At 39.4% G+C, this 23,278-nt stretch overlaps 1 protein-coding gene across 1 annotated transcript in view; it reads left to right on the top strand.

Annotated features, from left to right (window-relative positions):
- Window positions 1–23,278, top strand: part of PLEKHA8 (pleckstrin homology domain containing A8) — a 62,114-nt gene that overhangs the window by 24,890 nt on the left and 13,946 nt on the right. Inside the window, exons 4-12 of the mRNA XM_068972987.1 lie at window positions 1,917–2,041; window positions 7,167–7,325; window positions 8,359–8,399; window positions 10,207–10,364; window positions 12,862–13,018; window positions 13,376–13,461; window positions 17,012–17,070; window positions 17,438–17,568; window positions 18,219–18,289. Of these exons, the coding sequence (XP_068829088.1) occupies window positions 1,917–2,041; window positions 7,167–7,325; window positions 8,359–8,399; window positions 10,207–10,364; window positions 12,862–13,018; window positions 13,376–13,461; window positions 17,012–17,070; window positions 17,438–17,568; window positions 18,219–18,289 (987 nt within the window). The remainder of the gene's footprint in view (window positions 1–1,916; window positions 2,042–7,166; window positions 7,326–8,358; window positions 8,400–10,206; window positions 10,365–12,861; window positions 13,019–13,375; window positions 13,462–17,011; window positions 17,071–17,437; window positions 17,569–18,218; window positions 18,290–23,278) is intronic.

Genomic DNA, 23,278 nt, shown 5'->3' with positions numbered 1-23,278 from the left:
AGTGCCGAACTAGTGAAGAAGCAGCAGGCGTGCAGAGGGCGCCATTTGCTTTTCCAGGCAGCATGCTGGACCAGTCCTCTGATTCATGAGCTGCCTTGTTAGTGGTAATTGCATGTTACAGACCACTGCTTCCCAGTTTTGCGCACCAGCAGATAGATAGCTGTGACCCCATTTTAAAGACAGAAAAACTGTGGCAGAACTGAGCTCAAAACTCTGAACCTTTGACTCTGTTCCCAGTTCTGACACAATTGAATCAGAGGTATATGTCTCCTTCCTGTACTGGTGATTATTAAGATGATGCTGTGAAAGTGCTGCACTCAATATGCCAGCACATTTGGAAAACTCAGCAGTGGCCACAGGACTGGAAAAGGTCAGTTTTCATTCCAATTCCAAAGAAAGGCAATGCCAAAGAATGCTCAAACTACCGCACAGTTGTACTCATCTCACACGCTAGTAAAGTAATGCTCAAAATTCTCCAAGCCAGGCTTCAGCAATACTTGAACCGTGAACTCCCTGATGTTCAGGCTGGTTTTAGAAAAGGCAGAGGAACCAGAGATCAAATTGCCAACATCCGCTGGATCATGGAAAAAGCAAGAGAGTTCCAGAAAAACATCTATTTCTGCTTTATTGACTATGCCAAAGCCTTTGACTGTGTGGATCACAATCAACTGTGGAAAATTCTGAAAGAGTTGGGAATACCAGACCACCTGACCTGCCTCTTGAGAAATCTGTATGCAGGTCAGGAAGCAACAGTTAGAACTGGACATGGAACAACAGACTGGTTCCAAATAGGACAAGGAGTATGTCAAGGCTGTATATTGTCACCCTGCTTATTTAACTTGTATGCAGAGTACATCATGAGAAACGCTGGGGTGGAAGAAGCACAAGCTGGAATCAAGATTGCCAGGAGAAATATCAATAACCTCAGATATGCAGATGACACCACCCTTATGGCAGAAAGTGAAGAGGAACTAAAAAGCCTCTTGGTGAAAGTGAAAGAGGAGAGTGAAAAAGTTGGCTTAAAGCTCAACATTCAGAAAACGAAGATCATGGCATCTGGTCCCATCACTTCATGGGAAATAGATGGAGAAACAGTAGAAACAGTGTCAGACTTTATTTTTTGGGCTCCAAAATCACTGCAGATGGTGACTGCAGCCATGAAATTAAAAGACGCTTACTCCTTGGAAGAAAAGTTATGACCAACCTACATAGTATATTCAAAAGCAGAGACATTACTTTGCCGACAAAGGTCCATCTAGTCAAGGCTATGGTTTTTCCAGTGGTCACATATGGATGTGAGAGTTGGACTGTGAAGAAGGCTGAGCGCCGAAGAATTGATGCTTTTGAACTGTGATGTTGGAGAAGACTCTTGAGACTGCAAGGAGATCCAACCAGTCCATTCTGAAGGAGATCAACCCTGGGATTTCTTTGGAAGGAATGATGCTAAAGCTGAAACTCCAGTACTCTGGCCACCTCATGCGAAGAGTTGACTCATTGGAAAATACTCTGATGCTGGGGGGGTTTGGGGACAGGAGGAGAAGGGAACAACCGAGGATGAGATGGCTGGATGGTATCATGGACTCGATGGACGTGAATCTGAGTGAACTCCGGGAGTTGGTGATGGACAGGGAGGCCTGGTGTGCTGCGATTCATGAGGTCGCAAAGAGTCGGACACGACTGAGCGACTGAACTGAACTGAGCTGAGTCAAGAAATAATGTAGATTACTTCAGAAGGCTAGGAATCTCCTTTTTTCTGTTTTTCTTGCTCCCATAACTTACTTTAGTTATATAGTATCTGTAGCCCATAATATAAACATCTGACTTTGAACATAGATTATATTTTATCTGTATAGTATACTAACTAGTATATCAGTTATTTATTCTGATAATTGCATTTTCATCATTTTGTTATTTAGAGTTTGCTGAAAACACTGAAAACTTGAAAACCAAAATGTCAGAATTAAGACTCTACTGTGATCTTCTTGTTCAGCAAGTAGATAAAACGAAAGAAGTGACCGCAACTGGTGTGTCCAGTTCTGAGGTAAAACACCATTTGTCTTTGAGAAGTAGCACCAGGTGTTGCTTACTGGTGATGCACATTCTTACATAATCCATGCCTTGGAATGTGCTGTTTTTCACAGAAAAAAAGTGATAGACTTAAACAAAGAGAAGAAATGTATGCATTTCAGCATATGGAAGCATATAGTGTTCCTTCCTGGGAAGAAAATTCAGGATTAATTGATAATATTTGGAACTTTTAACTTTAGTACTAAATGTACTCGAATAAGTGTCTTCTCAGTTTGCATAACTTTTAAAAATACAGCCTTAACTGTCTGACAGCGCCGTTTCTGTGCTACTGATGTGGCTCCTAAGATGACAGCATCTTGCATGTCAGGTATGCGTATCTGTTACCTCTTTTGAGACTGTAACAGGGTTTGTTTCACCAGAGTGGACGTTCTGCTTTAGTGTAGACTAGCACTTTCAAAGATAGAGATACAGCTTTATTTCTCTCCATCGTCAGCAAGGATTGAAACCTTTATCACTTATTAATGAAATTATTATTTTCTCATTCTAAAACATATATTAAAAGATGTATCTGATGTTAATCTATGTATTGAATGGTTCACATTAACCAGGGAGAGGTCTCTGCTCTGCTCTCAAAGAAGCTATCTGAGAAACGGTGCCTACAAAAATGAAGAATCTGCAGATTATAATTAATAGTTTTAAATTACTTAGGTAATATAGCACTATGCTACTAATAGTACAGTGCTCTAAGTTTTTCTAATAAAAGTGTTTTAGCTCACTTTCATTCATTCTTTGGGGTGAGGGGAGGTCTGTTACTAATTCAGCGTGTTACGCACAAGACACTATGCTGCGGGAGGGCAGCAGGAGGGCCACCAAAACATTTCAGTCCTGCTTTGGGGATGTTAGAACCTAGAGCAGTGATTCTCCAGCCAGAGCAGTTTGCCCCTCAGGAGGCATCAGGCCATGTCTAAGACAGTTTCGGTTATCGCTACTGATGGAGTGCTGTTGGCATCTAAGGGAGAGAGGTCAGATGGCCAGATGCTGCTTGATATCTTGAAGGGACAGGAGAGCCATTCCCCCTCCATCTCCTCCTCCAATAATTAGCCAGCTCCAAATGCCAGTGGAGCCAAGGAAGAGAAGCCCTGGTCTAGAGGGAAAGGAGAAAGTGAATGCGGCAACTTTTAATTCAGAAGTGTTTATAGTAAGTGTTTAATTCAAAAGTGTTTGTATTCGTAGTAAGTGTTTAATAGTAAGTGCCTCGGAAACTTGCTAATGAAACTGTGGCTATGGTATTGTGATTTATTGTTGTTGTTCAGTTGCTAAGTCATATCTGACTCTTTGGGATCCCATGGTCTGCAGCCTGCCAAGCTCCTCAGTCCTTCAGTATCTCCTGGAGTTTGCTCAAATTCATGTCCATTGAGTTGGTGACACTATCTCACCATCTCATCCTCTGCCACTTCATTTTCCTTTTACCTTTAATCTTTCCCATCATAAGGGTCTTTTCCGGTGAGTCAGCTCTTTTACATCAGGTGGCCAAAGTATTTGAGCTTCAGCATCAGCCCTTCCAATGAATATTTAGAGTTGATTTCCTTTGAGATTAACTGGTTTGATATCCTCCTTGCAGTCCAAGGGGCTCTCAAGAGTCTTCTCCAGCACTGCAATTTGAAGGCATCAATTCTGATACCTTCAGCTTTCTTTATGGTCCAACTTTCACATCTGTACATGACTACTGAAAAAACCATACCTTTGACTATATGGACCTTTGTTGGCAAAGTGACGTCTCTGGTTTGTTATACACTGTCTAGGTTTGTCATAGCTTTCCTTCCAAAGAGCAAGTGTCTTTCATGGCTGCAGTCACCATCCACATTGATTTTGGAACCCAAAAAAGACAGTTTGTCATTACTTCCACTTTTCCCCTTCTATTTGTCATGATGTGATAGGACTGGATGCCATGATGTTCACTTATGAATGTTGAATCTTAAGCAAGCTTTTTCACTCTTCTCTTTCACCCTCATCAAGAGGCTCTTTAGTTTCTCTTCACTTTCTGCTGTTAGAGTGGTATCATCTGCATATCTGACGTTGTTGATATTTGAGCTGGCAGTCTTGATTCCAGCTTGGATTCTTCCATCTTGGGATTTCACATGATATACTCTGTGTAGAAGTTAAATAAGAAGGATGACAATATACAGTCTTTGTCTTAATCCTTTCCCAATTTGGAACCAGTTCTAACTGTTGTTTCTTGACCTGCACACAGGTTTCTCGGGACAGGTAAGGTGGTTTGGTATTCCCATCTCTTTAAAAATTTTTCAGTTTGTTGTAGATAGTCAAAGGCTTTAGTATAGTGAAGCAGAAGTAGGTGTTTTTCTGGAATTCCCTTGCTTTTCTCTATGATCCATTGAATGTTAGCAATTTGATCTCTGGTTCCTCTGCCATTTCTGAAGCCAGCTTGTACATCTGCAAGCGCTCGGTTCTTGTACTGCTGAAGCCTCTCTTGAAGGATTTTTAATATAACCTTACTAGTTTGTGAAATGGGCACAACTGTATGGTAGTTTGAACATTCTTTGGCATTGCTTTTCTTTGGGATTGGAATGAAAACTGACTTGTGGCTCAGTTGATGAATCCACCTGCAATGCAGGAGACCTGGGTTTGGTCCCTGGGTTGGGACGATCCCCTGGAGGAGGGCATGGCAACCCACTCCAGTTTTCTTGTCGGGAGAGTCCCCATGGACAGCAGAGCCTGGTGAGCTACAGTCCATGGAGTGGCAAAGAGTTAGACATGACTGAGCAACTAAGCACAGCACATAGCCACTGCTGAATCTTCCAAATTTGCTGATATATTGAGTGTGGTAGCACTTTCACAGCATCATCTTTTAGGAATTAAAATAGCTCAGCTGAAATTCCATCACCTCCACTAGCTTTGTTCATAGTAATGCTTCTCAAGGCCCACTTGACCCCACACTTTAGGATGTCTGGCTCTAGGTGAGTGACCGTACCTTCGTGGTTATCCAAATTATTAAGATCTTTTTTGTACAATTCATCTGTGTATTCTTGCCACCTCTTCTTAATCTCTTCTGCTTCTGTTAGGTCCTTACTGTTTCTGTCCTTTATTGTGTCCATCCTTGCATGAAATGTTCCCTTGATATCTCCAATTTTCTTGAAGACATATTTGTCTTTCCTGGGTCTCCTGCATTGGCAGGTGGATTCTCTGCTACTGAGTCAACAGGGAAGCCCTATTGTGGTTTATAATAAGAAATGTATGTTTGGTCTTTGGTTTTTGGCACAGACTTCTTAAAGTAACCATTGGAATTTCCTGTGCTGCAAGTGATCAAGATGTCTTTTGTTATGTTAATAAGGCAACTATTGAATAGTGCCTAAAGATGGAGGTTCTTGTTGATGGCAGACCTACCAAGTAGGGTTGCAACTTTCTTTCCTACCCTCTCACCTCCTGGGAGGGGAGAGGGACTGAAGATTGACCTCAGTCACCCTTGGCCAATGATTTAATCACTTCAAAGCATGGGGTTTAGAAAGCTCTTGAGTTGGTAAATAGTGTTGACTGGGGAGAGTGGCACACTCAAGGGAGCATGGAAGCTCCCAGCCTGTTCCCACATGCCTTGTCTCGTGCATCTCTTCCATCTTGCTGTTCCTGAGTTATACCCTTGTATAATAAACCAGTGATCCAGTAAGTAAAATGTTTTTCTTAGTTTTGTGAGCTGCTCTGGTAAAGTAGTTAAACACAAGGAGGGGGTTGTTGGAATATTCAGTCTATAGTAATAGGTCAGTCAGTAGCACAAGTGACACCCTGAACTTGCCATTGGTGTCTGAAGTGGGGGTAGGAAGCAATCTTGTAGGACTGAGCATGTAACCTGTGAGACCTGACACTATTCCAGGTAAATTGTGTGGAACTGGAGGACACCTGGCTGGTGTCCAAGAATTTCTTGGTGGTGTGGGAAAAAAATCACACGTTGTAATTGGACACCTGGCTGGTGTCCAAGAATTTCTTGGTGGTGTGGGAAAAAAATCACACGTTGTAATTGGTATCTGAATCATAGTGGTTCATAACCATTAACATCTCACTTGTTAGAAATAATGAATTTAAAAAATATAGGGGCCATGGTTAAAGAACAAAATTCAACTGAGTAAAATTTAAAGATCTTACTGGCTTTATTCAGCAGTTCATGAATTGAGCAGCATCCAGTCCATCCAGCAGCTAGAAAGGAACTGTGAAGAGCTGTACCAGGCTAGAGATTTCTGTGGACCAAAGTGAGCAGGAACAAGGAAGTTAGAGTGGCTATTTCCTAAATGGTTAAAGCAAGGTTACTTTTCTTATATGGAGCAAAGGAAAGTCTTGGAGCCAGGTCAGTAACTTGCACTGAGCAGGCAGGCACTGATTGGTTGACCTAGACCTGCCTTTTCTGGGAGGCCCAGCATAGAAATGTGGCTACATTTCTGGTTTGCTGATGTGAGGCTTAGCATGAGTGACTCCATCTTGGGCCAAATCTGATAGCTTTAACACCACTAAGATGTGGTTTCCATACTCTCTAATCTAGGGGTGCCTGTTTTCTGAACAACTTATTAGTATCAATATCCAGTATCACCCTGAGAAAGTGAAATGATTTGGAGAAAAAAAAGGATTTGATGCTCTAAAGAATTCCAGTTGCAAAAACCTATTAGACTTATCTGTACTGAAAGCCAGAAAGCCCATTCTGAAAGCAAACAGTGTGATATTTGGTTTCTAATGCTTCTGTTCTAGAAGCTCGTTTTTTACTCAGAAAATGTTTCTCCATTGATCCCACTGGTCATCAATCCATGTGACTCTGTTTGGTGTCTGCCATCCCTTATAGACTAGAAACTCCATGTGGGCTCAGTGCCGGACATATTGCTGTCATAGAGAAGTTGTTGCCTTCAGCTGGAGTGGTGGGTGAGCATGAAGGGCAGGCTAAGGGTAAGGCTTGTGTATGGATAATAGATAAATTAGACTTGTTTAGTCCTTTTCTTTTGTGACTGGTACACATATTTGTCCAGCAAAATAGATGGGATTGTTATTATTGTCGTTTTGTGGATAAAACCTCTAAGACTATTCCACGATTGAGCTCTTTCCTTTTTGGCAAAGTAAAGGCATCTTCCACTCTGGTTGTTTCATAGGAGGGAATTGATGTGGGAACTCTGCTGAAATCAACCTGTAACACTTTTCTCAAGACTTTGGAAGAATGCATGCAGATTGCAAACGCAGCCTTCACTTCTGAGCTGCTCTACCGCACACCTCCAGGGTCACCTCAGCTGGCCATGCTCAAGTCCAACAAGGTAACAGACCAGCTCAACTTGGCTGCAGCAGGGCATAATGGAAAGTTAAGAAATTGGTAGACTGAGCTGCTGTATAAGGAAGGCAACTGATGAGTTCCCTTTGGCAACTGCAGCGGACTTTGCTTTCTGTGCACTTTTATATCTGCCCTCAGTCCCTCATATCCCCTCAGGTACTGTTGGCAGTTTTACCATCTAGACATGTCTCTCTCTCTGATATAGCTGGCCTCTTTTCTCCAGCCTGCTTGTCCAGTGAGTCTTGTAGAGACTGGTGGTAACCTTGTAACTAACTGCCTTCTGCCTACTCTTCCAGGCAGTCTACAGTATTTCTATTCATGCAGTGTAAATTGGACCACCTAAAACTTTTGGTGATTCCCTCATTACCTACAGGTTAAAGTCAGAATGTCATAGCTGCTTCCCACATCACCAACCTTTTTTTCTTTTGTCATAACTGGGTTTAAACCTGTTAACTGCTTATAGCTCCCACACTTCTTTGGGCCATTTCTCAGTACCAAGAATGCCCTTCTCACATGTCTTTCCCTGGTTAGCTTTTACTCATCTTTCAAAATTTAATCTCTTTCCCTGAATCCCTTAGTTGGGCTAAGAGTTCTTCCTCTACACATACCCCTGTTTTAGCCTCAGTCTGTATTGAAATTACCTTGAGGGCAAGAACTCTATACTGTGAACCTTTATATTTCCAGTGTTTGGTAAAATGCTGTATCATAGTTTGGTGTTTAATAATATTGTAATGAGTATAATTGTAATTACAAGAAAGCCAAGCATTTGAATATCGTATTTAGGTCCTTCAAGAGACCATTTTTCTTTTTCTTGGAAATTTGAGTACCCTTATTTGAATAACTATGAAAGACTGGTTGGGTTCAGTGACTCCTTTCTTTTGGCGGGACCTAAAATGATTCCTCTTGAGTAAGGTGGTGTGTTATGATCATATTTACCACTCTCATATGGGATAAAACTCTAAATATATTCTGTTGGGAGTTTTAACATGTGAACTTTCTTTTCTTTGCTTCTTTTAAAGATGAAACATCCTATTGTACCGATTCATAATTCATTGGAAAGGTACAGTAACAGTTTCTGTTTTTTATTCTAAAAATATAAAAATAAGGATATCAGTATTCCTTGTTTTTTTTTTAATAATATTTTTATCATGTGGTGGTTTTTCTCGTGGGTTGAGATGATACCAAGGGAAACAGTGTCTCTGATGTTCCTCTTTTGGGTGAGCCTGAAGCAATGCAAACTTCATTCAACACTGACTACTAGTGAAGAGGTTTGCATTTCCCCAGGATATAGATCTCGTGCATCTTGTCTAGTAACTTTTCATCTCTTTGGTGCCTCAGTGTTGGAACCTCCTCTGTTGTGGAGGAGCTGAGCATTGATTTAAGTGTGCTTCCCTGGTGGCTCAGACAGTAAAGCGTCTGCCTACAATGCGGGAGACCCAGGTTCAATTCCTGGGTCAGGAAGATCCCCTGGAGAAGGAAATGGCAGCCCACTACAGTATTCATGCCTGGAAAATCCCATGGACTGAGGAGCCTGGTGGGGTCCATGGGGTCGTAAAGAGTTGGACACGAGTGCGTGACTTCACTTCACTTATCAGAAAAAAACAGTGCTATTTTGTTTAAAAATAAAAAGATAGCTTCACAGGTTGGAAAAAGGATGTAATATAAAAATCTGAATTATTGGAAAAAAGTACATATTTACACAGTTGTGTTCCAGTTATTAAATAAGGTCTTTACTTGGTTTTTATTTCATATAAGCATTTCCATATTTTGACATAGTCTGTGTATCTGTCTTTTCAAGTTATAATGTAATATTTCATCTCTTTATATACTGTTTGCTTCTTTAGTACAAAGATTGTTCCTCAGTTTGGTTAACAATTTTCTCTTGACCTAAATATCTCTACAAGAAACATTTTGTAGATTTTTTTTTTCTTTTGAAAGTATTTCATCAATATATACTCATATTTTTAATTACTGAGTTGAAATATAGTGTCTTTTTTACAAAAACAAATGGTTTTTCTGGAATCACCACATAGCTTGGACCTTTTCCCTTTATTCTTTTTTTCCCCCTTTAATTTTATTAGTATAATACTGGCAAGAATACTGAAGTGGATAGTCATTCCCTTCTCCAGGGGATCTTGCTAACCCAGGAGTCAAACCCCGGTTTCCTGCATTACAGGCAAATTCTTTACCATCTGAGCCGCCAGGGAAGCCCCCTAGAGGAAAGTGTCTCTGTTCTAATTTGGCTGAGTTTAGTTATTTATAAGGTGTTATGATTGTCCCTTAGACAGAATCAGCTATTTCGCTTGCATGTTGAATAGCCTTTTGTGTTACCGTGAAGAGCAGCAGAGTCTCAGGATGTGTTGTGTCTTCCCAAGTTTTCCCTGTCTTCCTGGACCACAGCTTGTGGCTTCTAGTCAGTTAATTGCTAAGCAAACAAATGGGAGTAGTCAGTGATTTGAGACCTGAGAATAGGAACACCTCCCAGGGAGAAGCGGAGGAGAGTGAGAAAAGTGTTGAATGTGGCACCTATAGAAAAGCTGTTTGAAAACCAAAGAGCTGTCAGTGAATATTTCCTGTTGCTGGTGGGGAGCAGGAAGTTTGAGTAAGCTTAGGGTGCATAAAGAGCCATTCCTGGTTTCTGAACTCCAGCCTGGATTCAGGCCTGCTCCCAAACTCAGGAAGATACCTGTCTTGGAAGCAGGAGGGTGGGGTGAGAGATTTGGCTTGATTTAACAATTCTATTTTTTAATCAGTGTTAAAAGAAGTTGGTAATTGTGAACCCTTTCTTCCAAGCCTCAGAATAAGATCATCTGTGCAGTCTATTTATGACCAAGTAATTGGACTTTTTTCCTTTTAAAAAATTTTAGGCAAATGGAGTTAAACAGTTGTGAAAATGGATCTTTAAATGTGGAAATAAATGATGATGAAGAAATCCTAGTGAGAAACAAGAGCTCCTTATGTTTGAAACCTGCAGAGACAGATTGTAGCGTATCAAGTGAAGAAAATACAGATGATAATACAACAGGTAAAAACAAAAAAGATGTGAAGCAAACTATTGACTAAAAGGATCGAGGGGTTTGATTCATTATCCATGATGTGATCCTTGATAGGGATTGACCTCAAGACAGTGTGCCAGGTAGCTCCTGAGGTTAGATAACACAGGTCACATGACACATTCTGCCATCCTGTCTGACCCTCATCTTGAAAAAGCAGAACGAAGAGGGATTTTCCCACTCATTGTTCTTAGCTGTGATGTTCATGGGCTTCAGTGAGCTGTAGCTGTCTGTGCTGACTTTTTTTAGAGAGTGTGAGTGTTAGAGCCTTCTCAGAATTTCAGTCCTTTGAACATAGACTATGATGTGAAACTTAAGGGTCTGCAACATTATGGCAATTCAATTTTCCATGCTCCGGATTTCTGATGAGGCCTGAGGATGACAGAATTCACCAGCCACCATCAGATTTTCACCTGGCCTTTTCTGTGTTCATCAAACCAAATTTCAAATTTAAGTAATAACCTGTGGTTGAAAATGCTGCCCTTTTGGATTTACTAATTTCATTGTCTCTAATCACTAAAACCAACTTCAGATCAGTCCATGACAGCGGTCTTAGAGCTTTTAATTGTATCATAGTAAGTATTAAATAGTTTGCAAATACAATTTTTTAGAAAGTTTTCTCCTCATCTACTCTGGTGAGTAGGGGGAAGAAAAGATGCATCTTTATAGCTGTTAATCTGCACCTAGCAGTCCATACATCACCGAAGTCTTATCCCTTGAGTAAATAATAAAGACAGGAGAATTTCAGTTAAGACAGTACTCTTGTTTATCTGACCCAGTAATTTTCTTCTAGGAATCTGTCCTCAGGGAATAGTCGATCTGAGGACAGGTATCTGTGGACAGGGATGACCTTTATGACGTTACAGTCACTTCTCATCATTCGTGGTAGTGGTGTTCTATACCATTACTGCAGACCCTGAACTAGCAAATAGTGAACCGTTGCTCCTAGGGGAAACACATGGTTAGGTTCTTGAAAGCTTCCCAGGTGACACTGGCGGGAAAGAACCCGTCCGCCAATGCAGGAGACGTAAGAGGCACGGGCTTGATTCCTGGGTCAGGAAGATCCCCTGCAGGAGGACATGGCAACCCTCTCCAGTATTCTTGCCTGGAGAATCCCATAGACAGAGGAGCCTGGGGGGCTACAGTCTATAGTATCGCAAAGAGTTGGACATGAAAAGACTCAGCACACACGCACGTGTATAAAATAGATAATTAAGAAAGCTCTACTGTATAGCACAAGGAATCTACTCAGTACTCTGTAATGGCCTATGCTGCTGCTAAGTCACTTCAGTCGTGTCCGACTCTGTGTGACCCCATAGATGGCAGCCCACCAGGCTCCCCCGTCCCTGGGATTCTCTAGGCAAAAACACTGGAGTGGGTTGCCATTTCCTTCTCCAATGCATGAAAGTGAAAAGTGAAAGTGAAGTCACTCAGTCGTGTCCAACTCTTAGCGACCCCATAGACTGCAGCCTACCAGGCTCCTCCATCCATGGGATTTTCCAGGCAAGAGTATTGGAGTGGGGTGCCATTGCCTATATGGGAAAAGAATCTTAAAAAGAATGGATATATGTATATATAACTGATTCACTTTGCTTGTATGCCTGAAACTAACACAACATTGTAAATCAACTATACTCCAATAAAAATTTAAAAAAGAAAAGAAAAAAATATCCCTCCTTCCAAAGGGGGAAAAAAAGGCTGTGTTTATATTGTTGACTCATTGACATTGAACCCACAGCGTAGCACTATAACTCAAGCCTGAACAAAGCTTATCTTATATAAGCTTACATATTAAATAACATGTGTTTTTCCCATAAGGCACATCACAGCCTTCTTTTGCTTAGAACACTAGAAAGCACTACCCTTGGAGGGCCTTTTAAACAGCAGAATCAACAATGAAATGCACACAAATGCAAAAAACATGGCACTAAATAAACACATTTGTGTACTGTATGAAAGGTTAAACAAGAAGGCAGTATCACCTTGTTTAGCCTCAGTTGGGAACAAGTGTGTGAGGTAACTCAATTTTTTTTTTTACCACTCTGCACATATCTAAAATGACTGCAAGAATGCCATAAGCATTGATTTTAGTATTACAAATAAACTTCAACAGGCAAGCAAATCTGCAAAGATAGAAAACACTAATAATGAGGCTCAACTCTATTTATAATACTAAAATTTTAGAAACCACCTAAATGCCCTCCACATAAGCATGATGCAATATTATATGATCATTAAAATCATGTTTTGAATTGTACTGAGTGATAATGAAAATATTTATATCAGTGAAAAGAAGCTGGGTGAAAATCTACATATATTTAAACCCAATTTTGTGTGTGATATGTAATATTTCACTCATTGATTTTTCTTTGTTTACACTCTGTGTTAGAAATGTTCAACAATGAATATGTGTATACATTAATCTTTGTAATAAATAAAGGTTACTAATAGGTATCTTCTGCTATGCAGTCCAAGGTGAGATGATGAAGGAAGATGGAGAGGAAAGCCTTGGAAATCATGACAGCGACTTGGCACAGCCTGAACTGCACTCCACAAGCAGCTCTCCAGAATCCCATTGGGAGGACCAAGAAGTCATCCCAACTTTCTTTAGTACCATGAACACCAGGTATTCTCTGCTCTTTCAAATCACTGACACTTGCATACCAGTCTTCCTCCAGAATAGAGATTGTGGCATACCATGTGTCTGCTTTATTGTTCACCTTGTCTGAAGCAGTGGATAAGAAGGAATTGGATTGCAAGAATATATGCTGTCAATAAGTTTTAGCTTGCTTTGGTGAATTATCTTTGGAAAGTGATTTTATTAGACCATGTTGTAATAGGAAAACAATCACTGGGTCATGTTTGTGAATAAGGCTAAATGATTTGTTCTCAGAGGGGCAGCTGTTTTCATGACTACCTCTGAACTGCAGAGCATGCTAATGTATTTTTAACCTTTCCTCCTTTGTATCACTAAATTGTTTAGCTTTAGTGACATTGAACTTCTGGAAGACAGTGGCATTCCCACAGAAGCATTCTTAGCATCATGTTATGCTGTGGTTCCAGTATTAGGTAAGATTGCTAGATTTGCCTTAAATTCATTAGTCTCTGGAATCTGTTTCAATGAAGTTATTTTGTAGTAGAAATACACTGAACTATGTGTACAGTTAGATGACCCTTCTTACCTACCTCTTCATATCACCAGCCACATACAGTTAAAACTGTGTGACCTTAAGCATTATCACATATTTTCATTTCATTTCTAATTATGATTAATAATGATATGTAATGAAAAAAAGGAATTCTGTTTTCTAGAAATCATAGTTAAGAGCAAAAGTGAAAGTATTAGTAGTTGAGGAACAGATCTTCAAATCCACTAGTAGTATGAAAATGGACATGAATTTGAACAAACTCTGGGAGATAGTGGAGGACAGAGGAGCCTAGCACGCTACAGTCCACGGGGTCCCAAAGAGTCAGACACAGCTTAGCAAGTGAACAACAACAACACTATGAAAAAGCATTTTACCACCTAAACCGTTTTCAGGTTAAAAAACATTACATATATAACTTTAAGTTTAAATTCCATTGACTTTTTATAGAGCCAGTAATACCAGGAATTGCTAATGTGTTAAAGTTTGCTGTAGAATCCATTTAACTATGTATCTCTTTTTTAAGTCAAGGTTTATTTTACATAGAACTTAACTGTTATAATTTAATGAATTTTGACAAACGCATCTACTGGTGTAATCCACTCCGCTATCAAGACAGAATATGCTTTCATTATCCCAGAATGTCCCGTATTCCAGTCAGTTCCCAAACTGTCACCGAGCCCAAGGCAACCGTACTGCTTTCTGTCACTGTAGATTAGTTTTGTATGTTTTAAGATTTCAAATAAATGGAATCATGTTATGTACTCTTGCATTACACTCTCAATGTAAAGGTTTCCTCTTTGTTGTTATGTTTATTAGGAACTCATTCCTTTTTATTGCTGAATAGTATTCAATTAAGGGAGTATACCCCAATTTGTTTATTCAGTCTTCTACTGACAGACATTTGGATAATTTCTTATTTGGGGCTTTGTTATTGTTGTTTAGTCTCTTAAGTCATATCCGACTCTTCTATGATCCCAGGGACTGTGGCCTGCCAAGCTCCTCTGGCCATGGAATTTCCCAGGCAGTAAAACTGGAGTGGGTTGCCATTTGCTTCTCCAGGGGATCTTTCTGATCCAGGGATCCAACCCATGTTTTCTGCATTGACAGGTGGATTCTTAACCACTGAGCCACCAGAGGAGCCCCTGTTTGGGGCTATTATAAGTGAAATTGCTCTTGATATTTTTGTGTCTGTGGACACATGTTTTCATTTTTCTTGATAACTTACAGTGAATTGCTGATTCTTAGGGTTTATACCTCTAATTTTGTAGAGTGGTTGTACTGTTGTACACTTCTAACAGTAATGTATGAGTATTCTGGTTGCTTCACATCCTCACTAGCACTTGATGGTATCAGTATTTTTGGTTTTAGCCATTCCTGTGAGTGTTCAGTGGTATCTTGTTGTCGCTTTAATTTTTATTTCCCCGATGACTAATGATGTTGAGCACTTTTTCATATATCAACCATTACTGTCTCTTCCTTCTTGAAGTCTGTTCGTATCTTTAATTTATTTTTAAAACTTGGTTAGTTTGCTTTTTATTATTGAGTTGAAAGAGTTCTTTGTGTGTTCTGAATAATGTTTAATTATAGACATTCTCATTACGAATATTTCCCCCCAGACTATGGGTTGCTTGCTTCTTTTTTTAATGATGCCTTTTGAAGAGTGGAGTTTTAAATTTTCATTAAATCGATTTATTTTATTTCTTTTATAGTTAGTACTTGCAGTATCCTAAGAAATCTTTGCTTATCCCCAGAGTCATGAAAATACTCTTCTGTGTTGTCTTCTACACTCTTTATTTTTTACGTTTACTTCTACGATCCATCTTGAAATTAGTTTTCTATGTTGTGTGAGGTAAGGGTTGAGATTCCTTTTTTCTTTTCCTTTACCTTGTTGTTCAAGAACCATTTTTTTGTTGTTGTAAAAGCATCTTTTCCCTTTTACGTTACTTGGCAGTTTTTTGAAAATCAGTTGATCCCATAAGTGTGGATCTGTTTCTGGACTCTGTTCTGTTTCAGTAATCTGTTTTTCGTTACCCTAGAATTATAGTATCTTAATTACTGTGCCTCAGTTGTAAGGCTTGAAATCAGACAATGTAAATCATCTTCTTCAAGATGTTTGGCAATTCTAGGTCCTTTGAATGTCCATATGAATTTTAGCTTTTCAGTTTCTATTAAAAAGTCTGTTGGGATTCAGTTGAATCTGTAACCAGTTACTAGGAAATTGATATCTCAAACAACATTGAGTCTTCTATGAATGTGTCTTCTATGAACGTGCTGTATCTCTCCATTTACTTAGGTCTTTATTTTCACAGCAAGGTTTTGTATAGTGTAAAGGTCTTACACGTCTTTTGGAGCCACCCAGCTAGCTCAGTCAGTAGGGCATGAGACTCTTACACATCTTTTGTTATGAATGGGTTTTTAAATTTTATGTTTCTTTATGCTATCAGGAGAAGTATATCATTTTCTAATTGTTCATTAATAGTGTACAGATACAGTTGACTTGTATATTGAGTAGTTTTTTATTTATTTATTATTTTTTTTGTATATTGAGTAGTTTTTTATAATCATGAATGAGTTAGTTTTACAAAATATATTTTCTGTGTTTTTTGAAATTATCATTTTTGCCTGTACTTAATGTAATAAATTACATTATTTAGATGAATAAGCCTGCTATCTTGCTGTTTCTACCATCTTGGCGACTTATTTTGTATTTGTCTCATATATTTTTCTTTGTGTACTCCCTTCTTGATTTCTAGCCAATTAGTCAGTTTTTTTTTCATATTCAATTTTACTTCCTCTTTTAGCTTTTTAGCTACCTTTGTTCCTGCCTTTCTTTTGGATGAGTCAAGTATTTTAGAATTTTATTACATTTTGTCTTTTTAGCTATACTCTTTGTGTGTTTTTTTCTTTTAATTTGCTCATCCAACAAAAATATTTAAGCTACTATATATAATTTAAAATTTTCTAGCAGACATATTAAATCTGTAAAGCCAAACAGATAAAGATAATTTTAACAATGTATTTTATCTAACTTGGTATATACAATGTATCATCTGAACTTGGACTCAGTATAAAAGAATCATTAATGAGCCTTTTTTTTGATACTAGGTCTTTGAAGTCTGGTACATTTATACTTACTGCACATTTCAGTTTGGAATAGGTACATTGATTCCAGGTGTTCAATAGCCACATATCTACCGGCTACCATATTGGACAGTGCAGCCCTAAGGATTACAATATACATTCTCAATTTAAGATTATCCTCACGTGCCCATAAGGCCTCATTGTAGTTACTCACTTAAGAGCAGTATAGTAGAAAAAAGTCATGACAGTGTCCCAGAAATCTTTGAAGCTTATGTTTCAAAGAAAATGATTTAAAAGCAAAAAATGAAAGTTGGGGCTGTTATCCATTAAGTTTATTTTCCACTTGAAAAAATTGCTTTTTCAATGATGTTCTCAATTTTTTCTTCTAGACAAACTTGGCCCTACGGTGTTTGCTCCTGTTAAGATGGATCTAGTTGGAAATATTAAAGTGAGTATACTAGCTTGTCTCTGAAGACTTTATTTGGAGGGAGTAGTTGCATGAAATCATATTCAAAAACAAATGGTTGTTGAGTTTATACTCAGGATAAAAAGCATAGGCCACCTGTAAGAGCCTTTCTCATAGGAAAAAAAAAAATACTTTAAAAACAGTACCTTAAAATCCTCAAACTAACTATTTAAATCTGGCTTAAACCCAATAAGAATTCTCAAACAAAACGGATTACTTGGAAAACATGAAGAAGGTAATAGAGGCTTAATTTATTTTAATTTCTTAGAGGCCTGCTTAACAAACTTATGTAAACAGACTTGCTTGATAGCTTTAGCACTGTTAACTTATGTCTCTGCTTTTCCTGCAGAAAGTAAACCAGAAGTATATCACCAACAAAGAAGAGTTTACCACACTCCAGAAGATTGTGCTACACGAAGTGGAGGCCGATGTAGCCCAGGTTAGGAACTCAGCTACGGAAGCCCTCCTGTGGCTGAAGAGGTGAGGTGGCCGGGGTGGGGCAGCAGGTGAAATCTAGTCAAGTTGAAATGTTACCTGCAATAAAATTGTTAGGTGAAGGAGGCTACTTCTAAGTGAAGGCTGTAACTCAGTTGTACAAAAGGCCTGGTGAATAGAATACCAACTTTTTGTTTTTTCCTCTATCTTGATAGTGATGAAACATTGCTCATATTAATAGAATATATAAGATAGCAATCATAAAGGACAGTAAAGCTGATTCATTTGTCTTTAAGTCAGTGGATCACAATCTGTAGCAGCATCAGAATCACCTGGAGGGCTTATTGAAAAAAACAGAGATTGCCCCACCCAACCCCCACAGTTTCTGATTCAGCAAGTCTGGAGTGGGGCCCTGAAATTTGCATTACTGGCTAGTTTCCAGGTGATTCTGAAGCTGCTGGTCTTGGGACCACATTTTGAAAACCACTGTTTATATATTTCAGCTAAGAATGATCTAGAGCAAGCTAAAAGGAAATCACAGGGAAGAACCATAGAAAGGACAGCCATGTGACTTGATCTGTTTATTGCTGTGCCCGAGATACTGTTGAAAAAGAAGCTTAGGTCTGCCATTTTTTCGTACCCATTCAATATAAGTGAACTTTGGAAATAATATTTCCTCCTCTTTTTTGTTTTAGAGGTCTCAAATTTTTGAAAGGATTTTTGACTGAAGTGAAAAATGGAGAAAAGGACATCCAGACAGCCCTGAGTAAGTGTTCTTTACATTTTGATTGATTAATTGAAGCAGATGTGGAATGGAGACCCCTGGAGGAAGAGACAGGGTATGCTTTTCAAGATTTGATTTCGTTTCTTTTCTATTTCATTATTATTGTTTCTTATGTGCTTTGTTAAAAAAAGAACCTTTGAGATAGTGACCTGCTAATTTACATCTAATTTATTAAAAATCAGTTTATCTTAAAGAAGAGCTAAATTAATAGAGAACTATCTTTTAATAGGAAAACCTAATATTCTAAAGAAGTCAGTTCTTCTTAAATAAATCCTTATGTGTCATGAGCCATACATAATTTTCCCAGGCTTCCCTGCCTGGAAACTTGCTGATATGCCATGAAACAATATAAAGCTGATATTTCTGTAACATTGTATAAAAAATTTAGATAACTTAACCCTAACATCAGCCTGTTTTTGCAGGTCAGGTTATAGAAATTCTGAAAGATTAAAAGACTTGCTAAGACCACAAAGGATCTGGAGCAGGGTCAAGTTGGGGTTGCTGTCTCCAGGGTCTTCATTTTTCCCACAAAAGGTCTTCACCATCCCTGAGCTACCTGCATTTTGGGGCTTCTCATTTATCCTTGAATTTCGAAGACAGTATCAATTATATTGTCCACTGTGTATCCTGATTTTAGTACTAAAAGTATATTCACCATGATAATTAGGACCTCCTAACCAGTATCTATCAAATTTTATGACTTTGTGGAGTGATTAAGATCATGGACTTTCTGGATAGTGTTGTGCCCTTAGGCAATTTACTTAACTTTTCTGTGCCTCAAGTTTCCTCATCTATAAAATAGGAATGATGATTTGATTTCCCTAATAAGATTATTGTAAAGATTAAGAAGAGTTCAATTCAGTTCAGTTCAGTTGCTCAGTCGTGTCTGACTCTTTGCAACCCATGAATCGCAGCACACCAGGCCTCCCTGTCCATCACAAAATCCCGGAGTTCACTCAGACTCAAGTCCATCAAGTCAGTGATGCCATCCAGCCATCTCATCCTCTGTCATCCCCTTCTCCTCCTACCCCCAATCCCTCCCAGCGTCAGAGTCTTTTCCAATGAGTCAACTCTTTGCATGAGATGGCCAAAGTACTGGAGTTTCAGCTTTAGCATCAGTCCTTCCAAAGAAATGCCAGGGCTGATCTTCTTCAGAATGGACTGACTGATTGGATCTCCTTGCAGTCCAAGGGACTCTCAAGAGTCTTCTCCAACGCCACAGTTCAAAAGCATCAATTCTTCGGCGCTCAGCCTTCTTCACAATCCAACTCTCACATCCATACGTGACCACTGGAAAAACCATAGCCTTGACTAGATGGACCTTTGTTGGCAAAGTAATGTCTCTGCTTTTGAATATGCTATCTAGGTTGGTCATAACTTTCCTTCCAAGGAGTAAGCGTCTTTTAATTTCATGGCTGCAGTCACCATCTGCAGTGATTTTGGAGCCCAAAAAGATAAAGTCTGACACTGTTTCCACTGTTTCCCCATCTATTTCCCATGAAGTGATGGGACCAGATGCCATGATCTTCGTTTTCTGAATGCTGAGCTTTAAGCCAACTTTTTCGCTCTCCACTTTCACTTCATCAAGAGGCTTTTTAGTTCCTCTTCACTTTCTGCCATAAGGGTGGTGTCATCTGCATATCTGAGGTTATTGATATTCCTCCCAGCAATCTTGATTCCAGCTTGTGCTTCTTCCATCCCAGCGTTTCTCATGATGTACTCTGCATATAAGTTAAATAAGCAGGGTGACAATATACAGCCTCGACGTACTCCTTTTCCTATTTGGAACCAGTCTGTTGTTCCATGTCCAGTTCTAACTGTTGCTTCCTGACCTGCATATCAGTTTCTCAAGAGGCAGGTTAGGTGGTCTGGTATTCCCATCCCTTTCGGAATTTTCCACAGTTTATTGTGATCCACGCAGTCAGAGGCTTTGGCGTAGTCAATAAAGCAGAAATAGATGTTTTTCTGGAACTCTCTTGCTTTTTCCATGATCCAGCGGATGTTGGCAATTTGATCTCTGGTTCCTCTGCCTTTTCTAAAACCAGCTTGAACATCAGGGAGTTCACGGTTCACATATTGCTGAAGCCTGGCTTGGAGAATTTTGAGCATTACTTTACCAGCGTGTGAGATGAGTACAATTGTGCTGTAGTTTGAGCATTCTTTGGCATTGCCTTTCTCTGGGATTGGAATGAAAACTGCCCTTTTCCAGTCCTGTGTCCACTGCTGAGTTTTTGCTGGCATATTGAGTGCAGCACTTTCACAGCATCATCTTTCAGGATTTGAAATAGCTCCACTGGAATTCCATCACCTCCACTAGCTTTGTTCGTAGTGATGCTTTCTAAGGCTCACTTGACTTCACATTCCAGGATGTCTGGCTCTAGGTGAGTGATCATACCATCGTGATTATCTTGGTCGTGAAGCTCTTTTTTGTACAGTTCTTCTGTGTATTCTTGCCACCTCTTCTTAATATCTTCTGCTTCTGTTAGGGCCAGACCATTTCTGTCCTTTATTGAGCCCATCTTTGCATGAAATGTTCCCTTGGTATCTCTAATTTTCTTGAAGAGATCTCTAGTCTTTCCCATTCTGTTATTTTCCTCTATTTCTTTGCATTGATCGCTGAAGAAGGCTTTCTTATCTCTTCTTGCTATTGTTTGGAACTCTGCATTCAGATGCTTATATCTTTCCTTTTCTCCTTTGCTTTTCACTTCTCTTCTTTCCACAGCTATTTGTAAGGCCTCCCCAGACAGCCATTTTGCTTTTTTGCATTTCTTTTCCATGGGGATGGTCTTGATCCCTGTCTCTTGTATAGTGTCACAAACCTCAGTCCGTAGTTCATCTGGCACTCTATTTCTAAGTAGGTTTATGCATGTGAAAAGATCAGAAATTTGGCATATAGTAAGTACTTGAAAGTGAAAGTGAAGTCACTCAGTCCTGTCCAGCTCTTTGCGACCCCGTGGACTGTAACCTACCAGGCTCCTCCGTCCATGGGATTTTCTAGACAAGAGTACTGGAGTGGGCTGCCATTTTCTTCTCCAGGGGATCTTCCCAACCCAGGGATCGAACCTGGGTCTCTGACATTGCAGACAGGCACTTTACCATCTGAGCCACCAGGGAAGCCCAGTAAACACTTACAGAGGTTAACTCTATTGCTGTTTATATTCTCATCATCAAGACATATGCGCAGTTAATAACCTACCAGAAAATGGGGCTTATTTGTCCCAAATCAGAAATGGAAAGTTTACAAAGCTCAGTTGCTAAGCCCAAAATTTCCCTCCAGACTGACTTAGTATGGAAATTTCACACTGGAAGGAAGATGCCACCACCTGCACCTGCAAGAAGATGCAGATGATAACGGGATTCATCACTGGGTTCCTGGTGGTGCACTCTGCTTGTCACAGGAGGCTACTGCTTTGTGATTGTCACACTGCTGTGTGAGGGGAAGGGCGGGATGCTGATCTCATTACCCCTCTGCTGGAGCTAAGATAGAGGAGAACCTGGCTGCTTACCTTGGAGATCGAGAGGAAGTTGAAGATACACCATTTCTGCCTTGCCCCATTCCTATTTTTCCCCTATCTTTTACTTTATTTGAGACTGGGCACAGAGATGTTGACTTTGTGAAGAGAGAGGAGACTTGAAGGGTAAATGCTGCTTCAAAGCCGAAATAATCACAGCCAGTCTCAGCTTTTCCTTCTTTTTCTTCCCTGCTGGACTACTTTTAGTGCAAAGGAAAGGGGGACTGTAAACTTGAGATTTTCATCCTGATGCTTAGGATTATTTCAGAGGTTTTCATGATTTAAATTATCTTTGCTTACTGGGATTCCTAGTTTCCTGCTGCTGTTCAACGTGGAGAGAGAAAGCTCTCCTAACCACCCCCTCCCCTCTGAACACAGATACAACAAGCTTTGTACAAACAAATAGAGCTTTATAAGAAATGTTACACATTAACTACTCAGAACCAATAGGCTCCTTGATGCATATTTCTTCTAGACTAATGGCTTCTTTTTTTTTCATTTTGAAATAATAAGTAGAACTTTTGTCTAAAATGAGGTGGTTTGGGTATGTAGGTTAAAGAGTGGGTATGTGTAATTTATATGACATATATAAGCAAATTAGCTTACATTTTTTCATTCTAAAATTGAATTTGAGTTATAGTAATAACAGCTACTGTTTATAGAGCACTCAGTGTTGGCATGACACAAGGTTCTCCATAAACATCTTATTTAATCTGAGTATTCCCCTTTTACAGTGATAAACTAAACTTTAGAGAAGATAAATACTTTCCCTAGGGTTTCAGATCCAGATCAGTGGATCTCAGAGTGGTCCAAGGGCAGCAGCATCTGAAAACTTATTAGAATTGCAGACTACTGGGTCCCACCTTACACCTGCTGACTCAGAAACTCCTGAGATGGGCACCCAACAGTGCATGTGATCCCAAGTCATTTAAGTGATTCTAATGCATGCTACAATTTGAAACCCATTCATCCAGAGCTGGAATGGTGAAGCTCACGTGTGGCTAGGCTACATTTGGTTACTTGGGAATTTTGACTGCCTCTAAATGATTATTAATTAAGCAGGAATAAAAGTACTGAAATTAGTTACCCATAGTATCAGTTAATTTTGCCTCCTTTTCATGATAATGGACTGGTTATCCAATGCCTGAACATTTTTCCTAACCTAGGAATAGCAGGACAATTAGTGGGGATAAATTAAGGGTAAACCTTGATGACACTCCCAAATTTGAAATCCATTGCTTAAGACAGGTTTTGAGGTAAATGCTCATAAAACTTGCATAGTCTTAATGGCTTATAATATGTAAAAGTTGGAAATGACAAAATGAAAGTAGTGACATCTATCAACTTTCTGGAAAATACATGTATAGTCATTGTATTGCTGCAGTTCGGTGACCTAGAATGAGTTTTCAGCATCTAGAAGGAGGCCATCAGCTTTACACTGCCTCCTTTTGCATTTGAG

This window comes from Capricornis sumatraensis, chromosome 5 (genome assembly GCF_032405125.1).
Source record: "Capricornis sumatraensis isolate serow.1 chromosome 5, serow.2, whole genome shotgun sequence".
NCBI classification, from domain to species: Eukaryota; Metazoa; Chordata; class Mammalia; order Artiodactyla; family Bovidae; genus Capricornis; species Capricornis sumatraensis.
Note: the sequence above shows the minus strand (reverse complement) of the source record. Positions and strands in the feature narration are given on the sequence as shown.